Source organism: Protomyctophum parallelum, assembly GCF_964188405.1.
Source record: "Protomyctophum parallelum genome assembly, chromosome: 8".
In the NCBI taxonomy this organism is placed as follows: Eukaryota; Metazoa; Chordata; class Actinopteri; order Myctophiformes; family Myctophidae; genus Protomyctophum; species Protomyctophum parallelum.
In genome coordinates this window covers 12,626,648-12,651,517 of record NC_139703.1, presented here as the reverse complement: position 1 = coordinate 12,651,517, position 24,870 = coordinate 12,626,648, and the positions used below count along the sequence as shown (strand labels likewise).

The 24,870-nt window shown below is 41.9% G+C and overlaps 1 protein-coding gene across 1 annotated transcript; it reads left to right on the top strand.

The window, feature by feature from the left end:
• Positions 1-1,302: 1,302 nt before the first annotated feature.
• LOC310862895 (alpha-2-macroglobulin-like) lies at positions 1,303-24,864 on the top strand (the record flags this gene model as incomplete). Its single annotated transcript, XM_083771016.1, has 30 exons — positions 1,303-1,476; positions 1,618-1,777; positions 1,986-2,041; positions 2,402-2,419; positions 2,674-2,839; positions 3,144-3,228; positions 7,864-8,062; positions 9,786-9,849; positions 10,043-10,188; positions 10,317-10,466; positions 11,065-11,145; positions 11,242-11,317; positions 11,433-11,553; positions 13,545-13,770; positions 14,043-14,169; positions 15,657-15,778; positions 16,079-16,130; positions 16,348-16,431; positions 17,955-18,131; positions 18,289-18,370; positions 18,604-18,760; positions 18,930-19,004; positions 19,458-19,626; positions 19,862-20,052; positions 20,518-20,730; positions 20,845-20,963; positions 21,933-22,023; positions 22,130-22,198; positions 22,945-23,050; positions 23,904-24,864. The coding sequence occupies 30 exons, from the start codon at positions 1,303-1,305 to the stop codon at positions 23,948-23,950; spliced, it is 3,603 nt and encodes a 1,200-aa protein (XP_083627142.1). The 3' UTR covers positions 23,951-24,864.
• Positions 24,865-24,870: the final 6 nt, after the last annotated feature.

Genomic DNA, 24,870 nt, shown 5'->3' with positions numbered 1-24,870 from the left:
CAGTGCTCGAGCGCTCGGTTTCCGCCCCCTCAATATCGTAACTCTTTAGATGGCTCTGCCCTAAACTAATTTGGCTTTTTTTTTTTACTATTTTGAAAAACATTTTTGAATAGTTAAATTAGCCAATCTACAAGCTCACAACATATCGCTGTAGATCTAAAGCCAGACTTTTATTATTGTAATGTCGTTTGTCGGTTTTTAATATTAGTCAACAAACCCACTGATGCACCCAGACTTTGGTCGTACGCAGGCGTAAAGAAGCAATGTCCACAGGCAGAATTCATTTGGTTTGCATATTTACTTCCATTTAAAGTGCATTTACAAACATTCCATATGGTGGCTGTTGTCTCTGTGCTGGTAAAAAAACGTATTTCCACCCAGGTGCTGAGGTGCATAGCCTACCATCTCCCCCTCACCTGTCCATAGTTGCCCTGTGCCTAGAGAAGCATGCCCTTTGGTGCCCAAATAATAATCAAATTAATTAATAATATATCAATCATAATCATAAAATCGGAACATAATAATAATACAAAATATAGTGAAGTGCAGGCTTTTCTATTAAATAGAAATAAATAGTGTTTTATGTAAATCGTATCAGTTTAGCAGGAACTCATGACAACTACTGTAGGCCTACTTTGTAAACAAAATTTACCCTCAAAGCATGTGACCTGGAACACAGCTGTTTTCTGCTGGGAAGTGTTTTGCACCTTGTCCCTGTGTGTGCACTGTGCATGTGTGTGTGTGTGTGTGTGTGTGTGTGTGTGTGTGTGTGTGTGTGTGTGTGTGTGTGTGTGTGTGCGTGCGTGCGTGCGTGTGCGCGCGCGAGTGTGTGTACAGTATGTGGAGGAGGGCACTAGGCATGATCTGATCTATTTAATAGAGATGATCGCTGTGTGTGTGTCCCTACATTACAATGTCTCTCTCCAGGGTTAAGATGTGGACATGGATTCTATCTGCCTGTTTAACCTGGATTTGTATCAGTCAAGCAGCAGCCAGACCGTAAGTCTAGCTCCACAGCTCACAGCTTTAAAACAATAACAGCATATAAAATGTACGTGTAAGGACTCACCCCATGGCTTCCTCATGCAATTATGTTTAGGGTTAGGGTATAGGCTTACTGTCGGATTATTTGGATTTATCACTGGATTTGAATTATTACTGGGTTGGATATTTTCTTGTTAGGAACTATTAGCCTATTATGAATAATTATAATTAATTTAAAATGACAATTTAGGCATTTACTGTAGGCAGCAGATAATCACTAAATCCATGAACATTTATTTCTACAATCATAGGAAATACATGGTGAGCATTCCTGCAGTAATCGAGGCAGGCTCTGAGGCCAGGTTCTGTGTGGATTTTACAAAACCCAATGAGACTTCGACCATGACCATTTTTCTGGTCTCTCAAGAAATGAACAAAACGATCTTCCAGAAGACCTCTGACACACCATTCCTCCAATGTGGATTATTCCAGGTCACTTTGTTCAATCCCAATTCAACATCAGAAATACTTTTTTAACACATAAGTTCTGCTATTTGATATATTTCAATAGTTCAATATTGGTGGATTTTGCAACATCAATATTTATGTCAATGGTAACTGTATCCATCACAGGCTCCAGCAGTAGAGAATGAAATGATTCTTGATCTTGAGGTGGTGGTGCAAGGTCAAACATTCCTATATAGAGAAGCCATCAGGGAGATCATGTTCAAATCCTACAAACCCATGACATTCATCCAAACAGATAAACCAATCTACCTCCCTGGACAAACAGGTAACACTAGTATGACATCCTTAATATAACATGAAAGGATCGAGGCTTCATTCAACAACCATCTTGGATTTCACAGAAGTTATATAATGGAAGGGTTACATGAATCATCAGTTGTGCGTCGACAACAGTCAGCTCCATTTATCCATGCTGTTCATTCCTATCAATGTCTTTGTCGTAGATGATCTTTAACTAATATAATGTATTGCAGTGAAATTCAGAGTTGTTACCATGGACACCAAGTTCACACCTCAAGTCAATGAGATGGTGAGTTGTAGCTACTTACTGTAGATCATATTATCCACACACATGTAGGCTACTAGATGTAACTTTATAGATTTTTGGAGCAGCTATTAACACACAGTGATCATAATTAAAGCTGATGGTAACTTACAGTAAGTAATGGCAGATGAACCAAACCTGCAGCAGTGTGTTCTCTCGCCTGACCAAAATGTTTTAAGATTTTGTAGCTGATAATGGGGTACTTATACAATATTTAGTTTAAAATACCCCAGAGAAAAGGTTTAGGTTTATATTATGGGTTATGGCAATATCTGTTATGACTATGAAACTTAATTAATTCCTGTGTAACACTAACAGATATCCCTTTTGTTTGTTTTTTTGCAGTACAATATTGAAATTGAGGTAAGACTCACACTGCATTCATTGAATATACGTACAGTAACAATATCCACCACAACACACTATATTATACACTGTTTAGTTGTAACCTAAACATGTATCGTATTGTTCTTCTTTTTGTGATGTGATACTGATGAATGTTTTTACAATCTTTTCTAATATTTTCCATTCCCTATAAAAACACATCTCTTGACTTAATCTTGGGTTATCTTGGGTTATCTTGAGTTATCTCCTCCTTAAAATGTATGTTTGAACAGGATCCTAATCGAAACCGGATTGGGCAGTGGGCTGACCAAACATCCAATGGAACGATTCTGCAGCTTTCTTACTCATTGAACCCTGAGGCCCGTGAAGGAAGATACAAAGTTATTGTTCATGTTGATGACAGGAAAATATATCATGACTTCAAGGTGGAGAAATACGGTAAGTGATCCTTATTTGGGAGAAATATTTATTCAGAGCGGCGGTGGACAAACTGTGTGCCTACAATTACAATTACAGCTTCAAAGAATCTGATTCTAGCCATCCTGCAGGCATTTGGCCCCATCCTACATGTTTGTGAAGGACTCCCCATGCCCACTATGGCCTTGACTTTTGCAAGGGACACAAACTAGTGAAATAAGAATTTTCACATAAAAAAAGAAAGAAATGATTTGATTTTTAAACATCTAGTGGTCTAGACTATAAACTATAGTATGCAATGCTAACACCTGTTAATTGTTCCCAGTTTTGCCAAAATTTGGTGTGAAAGTAGAAGCACATGATGAGATAAGCATCGGACAACAGGAATTCACAGCTGTAGTTTGTGCAAAGTAAGTAAAGTATGGCGCATCAACTTCTCTAGTGTAAATATACAGTTTATTTGGACTTTCAGTCTTGATAGTTTTACATCAAACATTGATAAATGGCCAAAGATATACTTTAAAGAAGAGACATTGGAGACATTTTGAGTAAATGTTTTGTAGATCATAATTATTGTAAGGGTAAAAATGATAAAATGAAGGACATGAAAGGAGGACAAAGAATTTTTCATGAGGTCCTGCCCCATGTTTACTCCTTATGTTATTAAGGTACACCTATGGACAGCCTGTGCCTGGTAAGGCAGAAGTGGAGCTGTGCCGACCTCTACAGTGGAATTTCGCTGACATTATTGCACCATGTCATAAAGAGAGTAAACAGGTGACATAATGCACCAACTTGTGCAGTAAAAAAAAAAGTGTGTGCGATGCATTTATGTGTGACAAACACACACAAATTAAGGTTTGACTATGGTATATTGATTTATTTTAGAAGTACCACTGTACGGAGCCCCTAAGGGGACATTTCTAGGTAGATTATTTAAGAGATGGTGGTTTTCTGGTATGGAAAAACATTTTAGATGTTGGCAGGAAAAGGCTATAACATTTTTCTTTTAGGAGATGGAAATGTTTTGAAAGGGGAAAGATATTTTTTTTGGAGGGGATGACAATTTTCGAGGGGGTGACAAAAATAAATCAAGGCTGTGACTTTTTTTCTTAGGAGATGAAAATGTTTTTAAAGTGGAAAGATATGTTTTTTGGAGGGGATGACAATTTTTTTTTAGGAGATGGAAATGTTTTTAAAGTGGAAAGATATGTTTTTTGGAGGGGATGACATATTTTTTTAGGAGATGAAAATGTTTTGAAAGGGGAAAGATATATTTTTTTGAGGGGATGACAAATCTTTTTTAGGAGATGAAAATGTTTTTAAAGGGGAAATATATATTTTTTGGAGGGGATGACTTTTTTTTTTGTTAAAGTTTTTTTTTTTTCACTTCCAAGTTTTCTTTTCAAACTTTGAAAAAAAAAAAAAAAGTCAACAGAAGCACATGGCTACTTGACCCCCAGGGACCCCCAAATGGTAACTCTGTCATTTCTCTACCGTTTTGGACGGGGGTGGGCTCATTTGAATCGTGTCGCCCCCCCAGGGGGCGTCTTTGGGGGTCTCAAGGTTCGGGGACCCCCAGGGACCCCCAAATGGTAACTCTGTCATTTCTCTACCGTTTTGGACGGGGGTGGGCTCATTTGAATCGTGTCGCCCCCCTGGGGGCGTCTTTGGGGGTCTCAAGGTTCGGGGACCCCCAGGGACCCCCAAAGACGCCCCCAGGGGGGCGACACGATTCAAATGAGCCCACCCCTGTCCAAAATGGTAGAGGAATGACAGAGTTACCATTTGGGGGTCCCCGAACCTTGAGACCCCCAAAGACGCCCCTGGGGGGGCGACACGATTCAAATGAGCCCACCCCCGTCCAAAACGGTAGAGAAATGACAGAGTTACCATTTGGGGGTCCCTGGGGGTCCCTGGGGGTCCCCGAACCTTGAGACCCCCAAAGACGCCCCCAGGGGGGCGACACGATTCAAATGAGCCCACCCCCGTCCAAAACGGTAGAGGAATGACAGAGTTACCATTTGGGGGTCCCTGGGGGTCCCCGAACCTTGAGACCCCCAAAGACGCCCCCAGGGGGGCGACACGATTCAAATGAGCCCACCCCCGTCCAAAACGGTAGAGGAATGACAGAGTTACCATTTGGGGGTCACTGGGGGTCAAGTAGCCATGTGCTTCTGTTGACAAGTAGCCATTCTATTTATAGCCATTTGAAAAAGAGGTGTTTTTTTTTAGGAGATGAAAATGTTTTTAAAGGGGAAATATATATTTTTTGGAGGGGATGACTTTTTTTTTTGTTAAAGTTTTTTTTTTTTCACTTCCAAGTTTTCTTTTCAAACTTTGAAAAAAAAAAAACTTTGAAAAAAAAAAAAAGTCATCCCCTCCAAAAAACATTTTCATCTCCTAAAAAAAAACACCTCTTTTTCAAATGGCTATAAATAGAATGGCTACTTGTCAACAGAAGCACATGGCTACTTGACCCCCAGGGACCCCCAAATGGTAACTCTGTCATTTCTCTACCGTTTTGGACGGGGGTGGGCTCATTTGAATCGTGTCGCCCCCCCAGGGGGCGTCTTTGGGGGTCTCAAGGTTCGGGGACCCCCAGGGACCCCCAAATGGTAACTCTGTCATTTCTCTACCGTTTTGGACGGGGGTGGGCTCATTTGAATCGTGTCGCCCCCCTGGGGGCGTCTTTGGGGGTCTCAAGGCTCGGGGACCCCCAGGGACCCCCAAAGACGCCCCCAGGGGGGCGACACGATTCAAATGAGCCCACCCCTGTCCAAAATGGTAGAGGAATGACAGAGTTACCATTTGGGGGTCCCCGAACCTTGAGACCCCCAAAGACGCCCCTGGGGGGGCGACACGATTCAAATGAGCCCACCCCCATCCAAAACGGTAGAGAAATGACAGAGTTACCATTTGGGGGTCCCTGGGGGTCCCTGGGGGTCCCCGAACCTTGAGACCCGCAAAGACGCCCACAGGGGGGCGACACGATTCAAATGAGCCCACCCCCGTCCAAAACGGTAGAGGAATGACAGAGTTACCATTTGGGGGTCCCTGGGGGTCAAGTAGCCATGTGCTTCTGTTGACAAGTAGCCCTTCTATTTATAGCCATTTGAAAAAGAGGTGTTTTTTTTTAGGAGATGAAAATGTTTTTTGGAGGGGATGACTTTTTTTTTTTTTTCAACGTTTTTTTTTCAAAGTTTGAAAAGAAAACTTGGAAGTGAAAAAAAAAAAAACTTTAACAAAAAAAAAAAGTCATCCCCTCCAAAAAATATATATTTCCCCTTTAAAAACATTTTCATCTCCTAAAAAAGATTTGTCATCCCCTCAAAAAAATATATCTTTCCCCTTTCAAAACATTTTCATCTCCTAAAAAAAAAATGTCATCCCCTCCAAAAAACATATCTTTCCACTTTAAAAACATTTCCATCTCCTAAAAAAAAATTGTCATCCCCTCCAAAAAACATATCTTTCCACTTTAAAAACATTTTCATCTCCTAAAAAAAAAAGTCACAGCCTTGATTTATTTTTGTCACCCCCTCGAAAATTGTCATCCCCTCCAAAAAAAATATCTTTCCCCTTTCAAAACATTTCCATCTCCTAAAAGAAAAATGTTATAGCCTTGTTTTTTTCCTGCCAACATCTAAAATGTTTTTCCATACCAGAAAACATAAACCACCATCTCTTAAATAATCTACCTAGAAATGTCCCCTTAGGGGCTCCGTAACACTGAGAATACAATCAAATCTGATTGGTTGGATGCTGTGCATTGTTTTCAGAAAGCCACACAGTACACACCTGTAGCGGCCCCAACACCATTCTAAATTCATACACATGCTAAAAGATATACTGTATTACTGTAACATTCTTTTTTTTTAAATGGCTCTGAACAGGCATACAATTGATGCTTATACACTTGAAGCTGGGTGCAGCAATTTCATGATATCGCCAAAACATAATGACCAATCAGAATGATTATAACGTAATTGCCTGCCCATTGAGTTGCATCAACACTAAAAGGAGTGAGGGGAAGCTGTCACTCAAATTGGACCCAATGCTTCACACTTTCTCAGACTATACACACGCTTCAATAATAAATATAAATATACTGACGCATACTATGGTTTCCAACGTAACCAATCTCAGGCAAATCTATAATGTATTATATGCGCATACATTCTTTTTCAATTTACCACATGGCTCATCATTAATGTCCCTCACATTTTAAGCCCCCATTTTCTCTTTGTATGCTGTATAGATGGACAAGACAGGCTGTGCCACCTTTACTTTCAAAATGTCAAGTTTTTCCACACTTACCCAAATGATTCTTACTGATAAACTGCATCTCAATGCTAAAGTCGAGGAAGATGGAACAGGCAAGTCTTCACACTGTTGGACCAATTTCAAGCAAAGCAATGAGATTCAGTTGCTCATCATCAGTGTCATGAAATGTTTCACACTATGTGACAAGGCGGGTTTTTCTCCACAGGTATTACACAGCCACAAGGGAAAGTGATCTTTCTCTCATATGTTATTGGAAAACTTTCCTTTATTGAAAAACCCAAGGTGAATGAGGCCCAATCAGTGATTGAAGGAAAAGTAAGTAAAATATATATACATAGTTTTACAACTGATTCAGTACAGTTCTACACATGTTCTACACACTGGCCATATGCATTCTCTATAATGCTACAGTATTTTGTATTTCCGACAGGTCAAAGCACTTTACTTCAATAACACACCTATTCCTGACATGTTGGTGTACATGTTTGAAGGTCAAAGATGGCCATTAGGCCTACGTAACATACTGAACACTGACAGTGATGGTGTGGCCAATTTTTCATTCAACACGTCATCTAAACGATACACCACACTCAAAGTAAGTCTGAGTTTGTTGTGTTCAACCACCTGCGTAGTGTATGCATCGTTCCCGAGTAGAGGGCAACAATCTAGTACTTTTTTTTTTTTTTTTTTTAATCACATATTTTTCCTTTCTTTTTTTCTGTGATAAAGGCTTGCGCAAACCCAGCGCCAAAATCCAGTTATTACAAAACACCACACTATGTGGAAGAGGAACTTTATCTGACCATGGTCCAGGAAGCCACAGTTGACACCAAGACAGTGAGCTCACTGGAGGTGAAGAAGACAGAGAACCCACTGCTCTGCAATGGAGAAAACCACATCACCATCCACTACACTGTAGTTGGAGAGACTGCAGGCCCCGTGGACCTGATGTACCTGGTGAGGCATACACACACGCACGCAGTGTCAACCTAGCCTACCTATTGAGATCAGATCTGGTAACAGTGCACACCTACTACAGCATTCTCTTATTGTATCCGCCAAACCGAAGGCGTGGCCGAGATTAGTTTTGCACCATCCATCCAGAATCTACAGAATGTTTTACATGGGCCTGTTATAGCGCCACCAGGATGCCGATTTTTGCATGATACATTTATACTCTATATTCATGTAATCAAGACAGATCTGTCCAATTCTTCATATTCCATCCTGATTGCTGAATTGGGATAGAATCCCATGGATAGAATATAGAGTGCAAAAAAGAGCAAACAAAGAGTTAAAAAAGAGTAGGCTATCATATGTACATGTGCATGTTTCCCATGTAGCAGCAAAGTTATGTGAACACTTGCCAGCATGGGTCCCCAGCACATAGAAACTGCTGGATGCTAACTTTCATACGTTGAGCAATTTTCATACTGTAATTGGCATAATATGTGACCATACCATTAACAACGTATGAGGAAATCTTGGTCTCCAATTTGCCTCCACCTGGCCAGCCGGGGCACCTGATAGAGGGGAAAGGAACTGGTCGGAATAACGTGTTCCTTCCATGCGCTACGTCCGGCCGGGGAAATTCCCCCCTGTCAGGTGAAAAGAAGCAGCTTGGACTCCTCATGCATACAAGGAGGCATGAGGTCAGTCTGCTGCCCCCCAGTAGGGGAGGGGTTGGGGGAGGGGAAGCCCCTGCGGGGCGAAGCTTCCCTCCCCCATCCCCTCCCACATGTCTGTCAGAAGACGTTGAGGGTTGATTTCACCCAACACCATTTTAAGCTCCCGGCAGCCATCATGGACGCCATCTTGAAACCTATGCCTTTCTAGTTGTTTGTTTTTCATAAATAATTATTTGGGGTTTCAACCACATACTGACATATCTAATAGTGGTTTCATTGTGGTTTCATTGCAAACCTACCGGGGTGAGCCAAATTAGTTTGGGATGATTTTTTAAAGCCCATACTAACACCATGACAAAATTCAAATAGTAGTTACCAAGTGCATAATTGTTATTTTGTTATTATTTTATTTTTGACATATTGAATCTCAATTTATAGGCATTTTAGCTAATTTTAGCCACCGTGGACGGCATCTTGAAAACGATGCCTTTCTGGTTTGTTTTTAGTATGTTATTTAGCACACCCAATAGTAAAATAATTTAAAAAAAATCACACCTGTGTGAACCGAGTGGTGCAACTCCCCCCCCCCCCCCCTCTCTCTCTCTCTCTCTCTGCTTTATTATGGATATCAATGAACCTAGACAGTCAGCAGTTGGATTTGCATCCAGCAGGTGGCAGCCATGTCACATACGTTCCAATTTCACGCGCACACCACTCGTGCTCTTGACGGATACATGATACGGACATTCCTGGTTGTAGGAGTGGTTGCACCACTCAAAAATCTCTTTTATCAATTATTTTGGTTTTCAACCATACCTATACATATCTAATATTTGAGTCTGTGTAAACAGACCACTAGGGGCAGGGGGGCACGCCCAACGCGTTTTTGAAAACCTTTTGAAGACCTTATACCTAACACCACACCAAAATTCAAAAACCTGTCACAAAAAGCCAAATCTTGGTGATTTCTTACAAGTCCGCCCCCCTGCTATGAAGTATGAAGAGTTTTCCATTCTCCTCTCCTCATTATTCTGTCCATTCTATCTCAATAGATTTTGTCCAGAGCAGCTATTATCAAGGAAGGACTTGTAAGTGTTCAAGTGCTGGATTCTCCAGGTAAGTAAACAACAAGAGCCCTGATTATCTACTGAATGTCCAGTGTATAATTTATAATAAATAAACACATAAATAAAAGTAAAATAAATTATGCAAAGGTCTATTGAGCACCTAAAAGGTGTCTGGTCATTCAGCTTCAGAAAAGTGTGTTTGTCTGCTCTGCTCTGCTCTTCAAACTGCTGTGTGGTTCCAGTCACAGAGGGTGAGATCTCCTTCAAGTTGGATGTCACCCCAGAAATGGCCCCATTGCTCCAGGTGCTTGTGTACACCGTCCTCCCCAGTGAGACGGTCATTGCTCACAGCGCAGACTTCACCACAGAGAAATGCTTCCGTAATAAGGTCAGTTCAAGTCTGGCCTCTAGCTGAACTCTATTGTGAAGAAGAAGGGTTAAATGTGAGTGGGGCTAACATGAGTCATTGCAGGTGTCAGGTCTGTGTTTATGGTGATGTTTTGTTTTACGTGTCAGGTGTTTCTGGAGTTCTCTCCATCCACGGCCATCCCCGGAGAGAAGAATACACTGCAGGTGTCAGCCATGCCAGGCTCGCTGTGTGGTGTCAGTGCCATCGACCAGAGTGTTCGCATCAAGGAGCCAGGGAAGCAGCTCAATGCAGACAAGGTAAGTACCTTCCATTAAATGCAGACACGGTAAGAAGACCTTCCACATAGTTAAAAAGGTCCTTCTGCACACCTACTTCAAGGACAGGTGTGTAGAAGCAGACAGCCAAAGTCAATGCATTAAAAAAGGGGTGCGGGAATCACTGTCTTCACTTACAGCAAAGTATTTATTTTGTCAATGGTCGCACTGACCTTCATTGGGGCAGATCTTCCACCAGGCAACATTTATCATTTTCTGTTTTTTTCTGCTGTATCTACTTTTGTGTGCTCAATCTACCATGAAAATATCTCCCAGCGGATTAATGTATTTTTTATCTGATAATTATATCTTGTGTTATTCTATCTTAGGGGTGACGGTGGCTCAGGGGTAGAGTGGCTGGATGGTAACCGCAAGGTTGCCAGCTCGAACCCGGGCTCCCCCAGAGTTAGTGTCGAAGTGTCCTTGAGCAAGACACTGAACCCCTAATTGCTCCCGATGTGCTGATTGGTGCTATGTAAAGCGCCTTGGATAAAGGCGCTATATAAATGCACCATTTACCATTTATCTTCAGAACCATCACTACAATCATCGCACCATCATGACATTTTTCTTTCAACAGATGTTTGACCTGTTGCCAGTCAAGAAAGCACAACTTCATGATGAATGTTCTATTGATGACAACGCTTACACAGTGTTTAAGGTGCTTGAGGAATTTCTGTTCCTCAATTTACTCATAATCAGTTGAATTGTCACCATGGAATATATATTACTTTATACTACATGTTGATTTATCTAGAATCTAGGACTGAAGATGGCAACAAATTTGCTTACAAACATATATGCCTGTGATGAGTGGGAATCCTCTTACGGAGGTAAGATCCAGATAAGTATTATGTGACAAGCATGAATTCAGCTGATTTTAGTGTATTATCATTGTCTAATGCTGTGTGAATGTGTGTGCTGTGTTTGGTTCCAAATATGCTGCAGGTGGAGGACAACTGCACTACAACTTTGCAAGCGGTCCTTCTCTCCCTTCAGTTCCGCCACCCATACAGACGATCCGCTCCTTCTTCCCAGAGACATGGATATGGGACCTGGTGGAGGTGGGGTGAGTGCACAGAGCTACAACACGAGCATTACACATCCTATTCTCTAAAGGCAGGTCAAATTATGTTACTTTATTGAGTTTAAGGTTTTTAGAGACAGCATATTAGCCAGCTTGTAGATGATGTCCTTTCTGAAAGGCTAATCATCATAGCATTCGTTATATACTGTATAGTAAGTGTCAGATAGTGTCAGATAGAGAGGTGTCATCAGACATGATTGGGCAACAAACACTCTCTTCATAAGGAGATTGACCCCTTCTCCTCAGTGGATGGAGTTTGCACACAATCTGAATTTGAACACGAGAAATGACAATGAATCCTGGGAGTGTTATTGCTTATAGGCAATATAATACATATATCACCGTAAAAGTGTATAAATAACAAAAGTAAAGGTATGTCATATATGTTCCCGAATGGGTTTCTAACTAATAATCGTGAATAATATTTTTTGTAGTGACCGTAAAAGTGAGGACGCCAGTATAAAGGAAAGGGCCGTTGTAAGTGAATGGGATATATATTTTTTCAAAATGGACTGAACGTTGCATAATGGATGTGCCACGGGGGACACCCGTTATATCTATCTATGTGGCAGATATTCCGTAGGTACAGCATATCCCCAAACGGGCATGGAGCCCCAAACGGGTAGTTTAAAAAATCACACCCGTGTGAAGTGAGGGGCGCTCTTATCATCTTACAACATCAATTACAACATAATGTTTGTTTAAGCAACGGGTGCTAATGTTTGTTTTAGTCCTCAAAACAAACTAATATCCCTCAACCACAACCACACTAATTAAATGTTGTCTATGGCATCTTCTTAAACAAGCATCGTTGAAAAACAAACGCAAAAGCTGTATATAGGAGGGGCCCTCAAAAAAATATATATATATTAGAGAACGCAAAATTACCATGTATGCCAGCAAAATTGAGGACGGAAATTGGCATTGTGATTGGCCATTGTGATGAGCTGGAAGGTGTGCCATTCTGCGCTGTAATTGGCTGATGATCATAACGTAGGTGCCACAGTGACACGTTGAGTAGCAGATATTCTGTGCTCAAATTTGAGAATGGAATTGGCGTTGAAATGTGTACGTAGGTTAATGTATCTACACTCCGATTGCCCGGGGTTATTTAATACATTAAATCACTTTTACCGACGGACCGGAAGTTATACCGGATGTGGCTGGAGCAGCTAAATGTAGCCAAAACACTCTTAACGGCGATCGACAACCATGGGAGGCATGATTAAATCTAACGCGACTATAGCGACTGGACAGCAGGAGGCCGTCTAACACAGGATCTTTTCTTAGAATTGGACGGGATGATTTAGATCGCGAGTTATTAACATTTTAAGATTTTCGTTGTCGTTGGCTAAACAGGGGGGGGGGGGGGGGTGACAACATGACATCCCACTGTTGTGCAACATCGAGGATTGCGCAACAGGCGCGCGCTCCTAGGCTGTAGAGCGATGCGATCGGTTTTCATATCAATAAACTTCATCAATAAACTGCTGCAAATTTGCTGCATTCAGCAAAAGAAAGAAACAAAGAACGGGTTCCCAAACGGGTATGGATAACTATTAGTGATGAGGACGGAAATTGGCCCTGTGATTGGATGGAAAATTACCATTAATGGCGCCAAAATCGTCTGGAAGGTATTGTGTACACAGTACATGTGTAATCCTGGTCCTCTGAATATCATGAGTAAGATGTCTTGACGACGATTCGAGCCAAGGCTCTTAGTCTTCATCTCGAAACGTCGTCAATATAAAGTAACTTGTTGGAGCAGATGAGTGTGCGGGTTCTTTCTTCTTTTTCTGATGTCACTTTCGAACCCAGCACCTCTACTAAGTGATGTGCGTATTCTATTAGTTTTTTTCACTGTGGGATACACCTCCAGCAGATTGAGAGTCAGACTCAGAGGGACGTTCCATACGTGATGTAGTTTATGAACTTTGCATGTCTGTCCATCATCCATCCATCCATCCATCCAGGGATTCAGGAAGAGAGGACATGTCCCTCACTGTCCCAGACACCATCACCACATGGGAGACGGAGGCTTTCTGCTTGTCCTCAAGCGGCTTTGGTCTCGCTCCTCCCAAGGAGCTCAAAGTCTTCCAGCCTTTCTTCCTGGAGATCAGCCTGCCTTACTCCATCGTCAGGGGAGAGAGATTTGTTCTGAAGGCTACTGTCTTCAACTACCTGTCCAGCTGCATCATGGTAGTCTGTCTGTCTGTCTGTCTGTCTGTCTGTCTGTCTGTCTGTCTGTCTGTCTGTCTGTCTGTCTGTCTGTCTGTCTGTCTGTCTGTCTGTCTGTCTGTCTGTCTGTCTGTCTGTCTGTCTGTCTGTCTGTCTGTCTGTCTGTCTGTCTGTCTGTCTGTCTGTCTGTCTGCCTGCCTGCCTGCCTGCCTGCCCATGCCTGCCTGCCTGCGCGTGTTTTGTGCATTTGTTGTTGTCCCTCCATTCATTCAACCATTGTCTCTCTTGCTCAGGTGAGTGTGACTCCCAGCCCCTCATCAGATTACACTCTCACACCCAACCCTGATGAAGAGTACTCCTCCTGTGTCTGTGCCAACGGACGCAAGACCTTCCACTGGACTATGGATGCCTCTGTCCTAGGTGAGACCTAAACATTGTGTTCTTTGGGACATGCTATAATCAAACCCAACATGTCATGATGCAAGTATTACAGCTTCCAGTAATTCCATAGCATCCAGTTCAAGGTCTGTGAGTCTTTACAAGATGATGATCGATTCATGAACTTTATGAACTATTGTGAATTATATTTTTTGTGAAGAAACTACTAATACTACTAAACAAAGTTATACACACCGAAGCAGCCTTCGCCCACCTACCTACCTAACCAGGGCGATCCAGTCTCGCATAGCCAGAAGCCAGACAACTATTCTAACATCTCCGAATGGTATACTGTATCTGGAACTACAGCTTCCGAAACCTGAGTAATCTGTTTGTCATTTCCGTTCACACAAATATATATATATATATTTTTATATTACGATAAATTTGCGTGCCTATAAAGACGAAACGAAAATGGGGAGGAGGCTTCACTTCCGCTTTATATTTTACTCATGCCCTTCTGGGCACAGGTCTCCACCAGGATTCTTCCTCAGCCTAGTGGGAATATGCGTGCACAGTTTCATCGCAATCGGACGCTGCGTTGAGGAGTTGTGGCAATTTGTACAAAGCGGGCTACTCCTGAAAACTGTAGGAGCCAATCGTGGCCAATCAGGATGGAATATGAGAAATCAAACAAACCTGTCTTGATCACATGACTATGGAGATCTGCGTGAAATTTGGATAAAATAATAGAAAATGTGTTTTACATATGTCGGCCTCCTGGTGGCGCTATAAAGAGCAGATGTGAAAAATTCCAGACAAAGGTTTTTCCTTGGCCTCTAGGGAGTTGGCATACAAAGTTATCCACAGATCCGTGCAGTTAGAGGTAAAAACACTTTTCGGCCAGTTATAGTGCCACCTTGAGGCTGAGTTGAAATTGTTCATGTGGCATTTCGTCCTCGGCCTAGTGGGAATGTGGATGCACAATTTCACGGAAATCACGCGATGTGTTCATGATTTGCAGCATTTTGTTTGAAACTGAGCAGTCCTGTGAACTTTGGAAGCCAATCTTAACCAATCAGGATGGAGTGTGAGAAATCTGAAAGACCGGTTTCGTTGAATGGCTCTAGAGAGACTGTGTACCAATTTGCGTGATGTTTGGACAAAATCTGTAGGTGTACTGTGCAAAAACTTGTTTTGCACAAAGCGGCCTCCTGGTGGCGCTATAACAGGCCGTTCTGGAAAGTTTGGGGCAGAGGTTCATCGTTGGCATCCAGGGAGTGTGTGTGCAAAATTTGGCATCGACCGGGTTAACGGTGGCCGAGATTAGCTGCTCACGGTCACACGGACGGACACACACACACACGGACGGACGGAGTGCAAAACATACTCTCCCCCCATGCCTTCGGCCTGGTGGAGACAATTAGCAAGAGGCAACAGTCCCCCTCCCCCCCCCCCCCCCCCCCCCCCCCCCATCGTCAGAGATGGTTGAGAAGGCATTATTTACTTTTGTTGTTGGATGTTTCCAGAGGTTGTCAATGTGACTGTGAGTGCTGAGGCAGTAGAATCCCAAGCATCATGTGGCAACGACATAGTCAGCGTGCCAGAGAGAGGTCGCATCGATGTCGTCACACGCTCTCTGATAATCAAGGTAGGCCTGAGTTGTGATAGTTCTGAATTTTTCAGTTCAGTCAGTTAACTCACAAATAGATTTAACCAATATTTATTATAGAATGAGCATGAATGTGCATAAAATATTTTATCTTGGCGTTCGGCTCGGCTACATTTTTCTCCCTGGTCGGCACAATTAAACACCATCATTAAACATTAAGAGCAGGGAGATAGATATACAACCAGTAAGACGCCTGAGGGCGAGAAGTGACCTCAAGGGCCTTAATTTTCGGGCCCGTTTGGGAACTGAAACTGAAAAACTAAATTGTACCCCTTTCAGGCAGAGGGCACAGAAGTGACTAAGACGTACAACTGGCTGCTGTGTCCAAAAGGTGAGTGTGGACTGTGGAGTGTACAGTACATGAAGGGTGCTTAATTCTTTTCAACATGTATAGGCCAAACATAAAAAATAACACAGAGGTGGACGGCTCACTACTTAGTCACTACTTCTCTTTTCGTCGATAATCATGTTGTAATTGACAGAGTTTATGTGACTAAGGTGATTGTTTGATGTCTCTGCTACTCATGTTCATGTGTTTCTCTGTCTAGGAGAGACTTTGACAGAGGACATCCAGTTACAACTCCCTGATAATGTGATTTTGGGATCTGCCCGTTCTTCTGTATCCGTCTTGGGTAAATTTTATTTTCTGTTCTTTTGTATTTAGTGCATTTCATCTTTTTCACGCACTAAAGTGGGGTAAAACCATAGACTGTAAAAAATATGGACAAAGCGTTCGCCGGGTCTAACATGGACGTAAAATGAAGCCTGTTATTCCTGCACTGTAAGTCGCCATCTTTCTAGATCCGTTTGGTACCAGCTGGCCATTGGCTGGCTCCGTTTTGGACCAGCTGGCCATTGGCTGCCCAGACAACGAGGCGGGACTTCCCCCATTCTTCTCCGTTGGTTTTTATTTTGACTCGAGTGGGAGGGGAATCCCGATCATAGACTGTAACGGTAGCCACGCCCCTCAGAACATACGCGATGTTTTTTTTTCTTTATGGTCATTTTTTTAATTAATGGGACCATAATTTTCCAAAAAGAATATTATGACATTAGAAATGAGACTTTAAACTAGTGACTGGAAGAAGAAAGTATTCATGACCATGTTTATTAAGGTAATACAGTCTAGGTGAAGTTGGGCCAAAATACATGGGCCTCTATGGAGCTATGGGGCTTTTTGGGTCCAGTCCAGCGCCACAACAGGCCATTATTATGAACTACCGATTTCAAATGAGGCTTCACGAAATATCTGGCTGACTGCCCCCCTGGGTAAAACAGGATATAGGAGATAATCTGTCATGTGGTTTACAAGCAACATTCAAACCCATAGCAATGCTATTACGTCTACTAGAACTTGACCGAACTTAACCTCGCTCTAGCGCCACGCCACGCCAAAAAAAAAAAAAGACAGGGCGGCGGTGGCTCAGGGGTAGAGTGCCTGGATGGTAACCGTAAGGTTGCCTGTTCGAACCCGGGCTCCCCCAGAGTTACTGTCGAAGTGTCCTTGAGCAAGACACTGAACCCCTAATTGCTCCCGATGTGCTGGTTGGTGCCTTGCATGGTTTCCGCTGCCATCGGTGTATGAATGTGTGTGTGAATGGGTGAATGTAATGCACAATCTCTGTAAAGCGCCTTGGATAAAGGCGCTATATAAATGCACCATTTACCATTTACCATTTACAAAAGAAAGGGCGAGTGGTCCAGGCACCTAGGCCACGGCGGTAATCCAGCCTGATGGCGTGCCGCAGGTTCGAGTCCCGAGCCCGTCTGCCTTTGCCACATGTCTTCCCCCCATCTCTCTCCCACTTTCCTGTCACATTACTGTACCCTATCAAAGGCAAAAAAAGTCATAAAAGTTATCTTAAAAAAAAGAAAAGAAAGGGCCCAGTTGTCCAAGTGCTCACTCATCCCGGTGGCCAGTTGTCCGGGTGGCCACTGGTCCCGGTGGCCAGTTGTCCAAGTGCCCACTCGTCCCGGTGGCCAGTTGTCCAAGTGCCCACTCGTCCCGGTGGCCAGTTGGACAACTGGCCACTCATCCCGGTGGCCAGTTGTCCGGGTGGCCACTCATCCAGGTTCACAGTTGTCCGGGTGGCCACTCATCCAGGTTCACAGTTGTCCAGGTGCTCACTATAATTATCGTGCATCACTAAAACAGGCGACATCCTGGGCCGTGCCATGAAGAACCTGGATGGACTGCTGAGGATGCCTTATGGATGTGGGGAACAGAATATGGCGCTCTTAGCTCCCAACATCTACATCCTGGAATACCTGAAGAACACAAACCAGCTGACAGCGGCCATCAAAGAGAAGGCCTTTCCCTTCCTGGTCAGCGGTGAGTCAAACTGTTGAATTGTTTTAATTTAACAATTTAATTACTTCCAGAGTGTGATGTCAGCAATCCATATCCAACCTTAGGAACACCCTCCAACAAACCTTCACCAATGCTGTGATTCCTTCTGTATTTTATATATCATAATAACCATGTGCAGGATACCAGAGGCAGTTAAACTACAAGCACAGTGATGGTGCCTACAGCACATTTGGAGCTGGAAAGACACTGGAAAACACTTGGTAAGAATAAACGTATTTATAATGATAGAAAAGTTTACATAATTTGGTGTGTGTGTGTGTGTGTGTGTGTGTATGTGTGTGTGTGTGTGTGTGTGTGTGTGTGTGTGTGTGTGTGTGTGTGTGTGTGTGTGTGTGTGTGTGTGTGTGTGTGTGTGTGTGTGTGCGTGTGTGTGTGTGTGTGTGTGTGTGTGAGTGAATACTGAGTTAGCAAAAATATTTTTTCCCATCATCAGGCTAACTGCATTTGTCCTGAGAGCTTTTGTCCAAGCAAAGTCTTTCGTCTTCATCGACCAGTCGACCATAGAACAAGCAAAGACCTGGCTGGAGAGTAAGCAGAAGAGTAATGGCTGTTTTGAACAATCTGGAAAACTCTTCAACAACGGAATGAAGGTACGAGAGAGGAGAGATTTACTGAGTAAAGAAGTACAGCATATCACCTTTATCGCCTTTATATCATACGTTTCTAAAATCTATTTCGAATTTGATTATCTGTGTGTGTTTGTGTGTGCGTGCATCCGTGCGTGTGCGTGCGTGCGTGTGTGATGTTTCCTTTCTGCAGGGTGGAGTGTCAGATGAAGTGACTCTCAGTGCTTACATCACTGCTTCGTTAATGGAGATGAAATTGTTACCTTCAGTGAGTCGCCTTTCAAGCATTTTAGAAGATCATGCAGAGGTGGAGTAGATGAGGAAGAAAATTGTGTAGAAACGGTGTGGGGGTGACAAAAAGGCACATATCCTATTTCTTATTGTAACCCATGATGTCCCAAATAGTTGTGTCACACTGGCCAGCTAAGTGGCCTTGTCGTTTGAGTCTGAGACTGGGAGGTTGGGGTCATATCAAGGGCTGAAATATGAGACTCCCTGCTTGGCACTCAGCATCAGGGTTGGATTGGAGGTCAGTCCCTGCGTCATAGTAGTGTCATGTCCAGGGGGTGTACAGTACTTGTACATCAAGCTGCCTCACACTACAGAAACTGGAGATAGGCTCCTGAGTCTTGCCCTGTGGCCCTCATGGCTCGGCATTACTCATATGAAGCACATTTGCCAATAGCTTTTCTGGATGTAAAGCCTGTTTGTGTTTCTGTAGGATCCTGTGGTGAAAAAGAGTCTGTCTTGTCTGAGGGAGGCCATCGATGAGTCCATGAAGACCAACACCTACACTACAGCTCTGCTGGCCTACGTCTTCTCTCTGGCCAGAGACACAGAGACACGTGCACTACTACTACAACACCTGGACAAGATTGCATCACAAGATGGTGAGATGGACTATACATTTAAATCACATAAAAATGATAAAATGAAGCTAGCTCATTAGCTAAGATAAAATATGTTAATTTCATCTTTATTTACTTGATTTGCTCTTCTCAATGTATTTGTTTATTTTCATAGTTTTAAGTATCTGACCTTAGTTTACTTATAGTTTATTTCTGTATTGTTACTGTGCATAAATGTTGATTTGATAAATGCTTGTTTTGTTTGTTGGATTCCCAGGAGATGTGCTGCATTGGTCTCAGACCTCCGCCGACACTTCGGCCTCTCTGTCCGTAGAGATCAGTTCCTATGTTCTGCTGGCCAAGCTTACCAGCCCTGAACCTAGCGCTGCAGACCTGGGTTATGCTGCTCGCATCGTGAGGTGGTTGGCCCACCAGCAGAACTACTATGGTGGCTTCTCCTCCACACAGGTAGGCCTACTGTACTGCTCAAATATCTGTTCTATCTGAGACACTGACAACCCCATAGGCCTAGAGTCTAGTCAGTTATGGTTGCTGCCGATCGGCAATCTCTGATTGAGCATTTTGATTGACAGAGGAACAAATGAGAGGTTAAATCTATTATACACACACTGTGGAGTTCTATATCTCCTACCGGATGGCATTAGCTTGTACTCTCGGTTCAATACATGCAAATGGTCAGATAGCCTACAATATTCCAAGCTTGTCTTATCACTGCTTGTTGTGGCAACACAAAGATATTAATATGTTTTGTGTATTGTGGCAGACTGTAGTCTCCTCAAGGCTCTATAGTCTGTCTTGATTATATTCTGTTGCATGGGAACATCACCACTCACCAGACAGCACCGTTTTCAGCTGGTCAACAAGCTCTGTACGTGGAAGACTGATGTCAGAGGTGGTCTGTGTGCTTTGTAGGACACAGTAGTGGCTCTGCAGGCCCTGGCTCGCTACTCTACTCTGGTCTTCACCCAAGAGGGCTCCAGCACTGTGAGGGTCAAATCCTCCAAGGGTGACGAAGTCTTCCATGTGGATCAGAGCAACAGACTGCTTTACCAGGAGAGGGCGCTGCAGGATGTGATGGGAAAGTACAGCTTGGAGGTTAAGGGCACTGCATGTGTCGCAGCGCAGGTCAGCTCCTACTGTATCTGTTCTAAAAATACAGTACAGTACTTTAGAACGTATTCGTCATGCCTTACGTACTTGTAATGATGTAAGAAAAGGGCTTTACTTCTGTTTCCTCAGATGTCTCTTAACTACAACATCCCAACACCAGTTGAGGAAAGCAGTTTGTCCATCAAGGTCACACCTGAGGCCGACTGCAACTCTCTGAGACAGAAAATTACTCTGAAACTTCAAAGCCTGTAAGGTTCACCTGTAGACACAGAAATACGGCTATGTCAATGATACATTTCATACACAACAAACTCAATGTGCCGCACAGAAAACATAAATGAAAATTAAAAATAACTGAGGGGTGCAGATATGGAAGCATAAAGCTGCCAAAATTCAAATGAAATGGCAAATACAAAATGTCAATTGAAATAAGAGAAATGCCTTTTCATTTTCTGATCATTAACGCATTTCTTGAGACAAAAATAAATCTAAAATGCAATAGCGTTTACATTTAATCTACAGATGTGCTCATTCTATGACACAATTAAAATTGTGGAATGAAATATTTATATATATTTATGTATATTACTACGGGTTATCCAGTCGTGCTGAAATGGGCATGACAGCACACCTACAGTAGCCCTTAATAGAAGATTTGAGAATGGATTAATCATATTAGAAACATCATCAGTTGTGCTGTTTAGTGATTAGACTGAGTTTAGTCAGAGCAACAGCTTTATTGGCTTAGGAATGGAACAAAAAGGGCAGGTATAAACAAATAATAAATGTTGGGTGGTGGTACATGGAGAGACAAATATTTTCTTAGGTAGTACTTCAGTATAAAAAGGTTGGGAACCAATGCGTTACTTACAAGACGTGAATGCAGTGTGTTATTGTTTAAAATAAAACCAGTCACAAGATGTATTTATATTGGCCACATGACGTCTCACGTCGTCAATGTCTGTTTAGTCTGCCCTAAACAAACATTAAACTTCTATAGACTTGGCTGCTATTAAATTTTTGTTAAAGGTGTTCTAAACAAACACAGTAAAAGTCCCTATACTTGGCTGCCATATGCCATAATTTCAAGTCAGGCATCGGAGGGGCTAGCGCTCCTCAAAAAATAAGAAGAAGCAAACATATAGGATACCGAAGATATTATAAATAGATTTTGTGAATTCTTGTAGATAATGTAAAATATATTTTCTAATCTACAGATATAGTGGAAATGAAACAACAACAAACATGGTGTTAGTTGATGTAACGATGCTTTCTGGATTCATCCCAGACCCAGAGTCTTTGAGAAAGGTGAGTTATTGTACACTGTAAACAACATTGTTTCCTGATTGTAGACATTTAATATTGGAGTACAGAGTTCACAGATAACCAGTTCAATATGATGGTTTCTTCACAGCTGAAAGAGGCGCTGCTGGTGAATCGTGTAGAGCAAAAGAATGACCATGTCATTATTTATATCAAAGAGGTAAGAGACTGGTTCACACCACATTATGTTCAATACAAATCAGACCCAAGGGTAAAAAATCAAACCTTAATTTACACAGACTAGTTTACTATCAGAAGTATTATATTATATTATATTATATTATATTATATTATATTATATTATATTATATTATATTATATTATATTATATTATATTATATTATATTATATTATATTATATTATATTATATTATATTATATTAAAGTTTGAGCATCTACGTCCTGCTGCATTCGGACGCTGCGTTCATGATTTGCATGGCATTTTGTTCGAAATGGGCAAGTCGTGCAAACTTGATGTCAGTCCTAACCATTTAAGATGGAATAAGAAAAATCTAACAGATCTGTGATGATTACATGACAATAGAGAAGAGATAATTGTATAATACCGATTTGCATGATGTATGTCTTGGACGGAGTGTACTAGGAGGTCCTGCTAGCATACAAAACCAGCAATAGTAATCAGTCAGTAGTGGTCCTGTCATGCTACAGAACCAGTAGGCTACTTACTGTAGGTGTCCTGGATAGAAAACCAGCACAATCTGTCATTACTAGGGGTAGGGGGTCCTGGTCCAGGCGAGAAATTAAACAAAAAGGACGTTCTAGGTGTCTTGGTAGGATAGAAAGGATTGGGAACCACTGGATTGGGAACCACTGGAACCATAATGTAGCCTACATTGACAGCATATACCTGTAGGAATAATACATAATCTACATTTCTGCCAACAGTTAACAAAAGACATACCAATCAACCACGTCTTAGAGCTCACACAGGAAGTCCAAGTTCAGAACCTGAAGCCAGCTCTGCTCAAGATCTATGATTACTACCAGCCAAGTGAGTACATGTACTGTACATGAACACAACCTCTCCTATGGCTATCTGTAGAAACCTTCAATGTAAAACTAAAGAAACGGCCGCCCCGGACCCTGTTGGGCTCCAGTAAAGTTGCATTTTTTTTTTTTTTTGCACCTGAGTGCTGCTGTAACTTTTCAAGCTTGGCCCTTGATAACGTTCACAAACTCAAAACGTTACTGCAACATTTCGAGCTTAGGCTCTTCGCAAACTCGAAACTTCACTCACAGTAGGCTAGCATGGTGCAATATATAGGCCTCTATATTTTTTTTATCAGATCACGAATCAACACACAAAGCTCACGTTTGCACATCACTCACTGGCTGCTCATTCACACACTGTACACCTCGTAACTTGCTCTCCATAGATTCAGATTGGACATGGAAGCTCTTTTTTAATGTGTTTAATGAAATGAAGAGAGAAAGAATTAAAGCAGTGTCCTCGTGCATTGCATTCATATTGCAGTCAAAATATTAATAACAAAGAGCAATGTGTTTTATTTACATACCAGACACTTTGGCATTACCATATCTTTGACTTACCATGAGCACTGACCAAAGAAAACGCTGTTTGTTTACATTCAAAATTGAGGAAAAACAGCAAACTAAAGTTGTGTTGTCTTGGTATAATAATACTAATGAAAAATAAATAGCTGCTAGTGTTTTTTACACCTGGCTTTGCCAGGGTTGTTGCTCAGATTTCTGTCACCAGCTTTGGTCAGGTTATTGCGTGGGTGAAATAGTCTTTCTCTCCCTCTCTTGCTTGCGCTGACATTGGGCATGTCCATATTTCCTGTTGCTCCAAACACACTAACAGGTTTCTTTGTTTTACGTAGGTGACAACCAGGAGACAGAATACAGCTATCCTTGTGATACACAGTAATAATGGCCAATTGGCCTTGCACGATGTCACATAGCCAGCAGTTCAGCAGGTATTACATCGTAACCATGTGAACATTTTCTCATTGTCACTTGTCGTTGGATTCATTGAGGAATACTGTCTCCTTTTCTTTTCAATGTTTATATACATGATATATCATTGTTTTAAATGCACGTGATACAGGGTGTAGGGTTGGTGACTCGTTAATGAACCACCTGTTGTATGAAAATCTGTCTCCAACAGCTTCTGAGTGTATGCTCACAGTATGGTCTTGATTTTAATATAAAATACAATGCAGAAAGATTGTCTGAAGTAGGGAAGACAGACAATGAACCTTTCCTGACTTCTATACTGTCTCCTTTTCTTTTTAATGTTTATATGAATGATTTATCATTGTTTTTAAATGCACGTGGTACAGGTTATGTAGAGGTTCATGTGTAGGGCATCAGTAAATGACTAAATCACTGTCATAACAGACCCTACAAGCAGTTCGGTCAAGTTCTCATCTAGACTATGGAACCATTTGCACACATGTTTCATGTTTGTATACAGTAACTGAACAATGTGGTAGATTTTTATTTTATTTTTTACTTTCTGTATTATTTGTATTGTGTTGTATAATTGTGATATGGATCTCCCTGGGTCTGAAATAAGTATTAATTGGTTTTTCTTGCTCTTTTGTGCAGTGAGGATTGATTATTGAGAGATTTCTACAAGTGTATCTTAACTTCACTAGATGTTCGCCTATTCATGAAGTCATATTTGTGTACCATTGTTCCTTGTTGACCTAGCCTTGCCTCATTGAGTTTCATTGTTGTAAGTTTATAATAAGTGTGCATGTGTGAGATACAGTAGTAAAAGTACAAACCACAGATTCAAGTGCCTTTTAGATTACCTGTGTGTGTAATAAAGTAACATTTCAA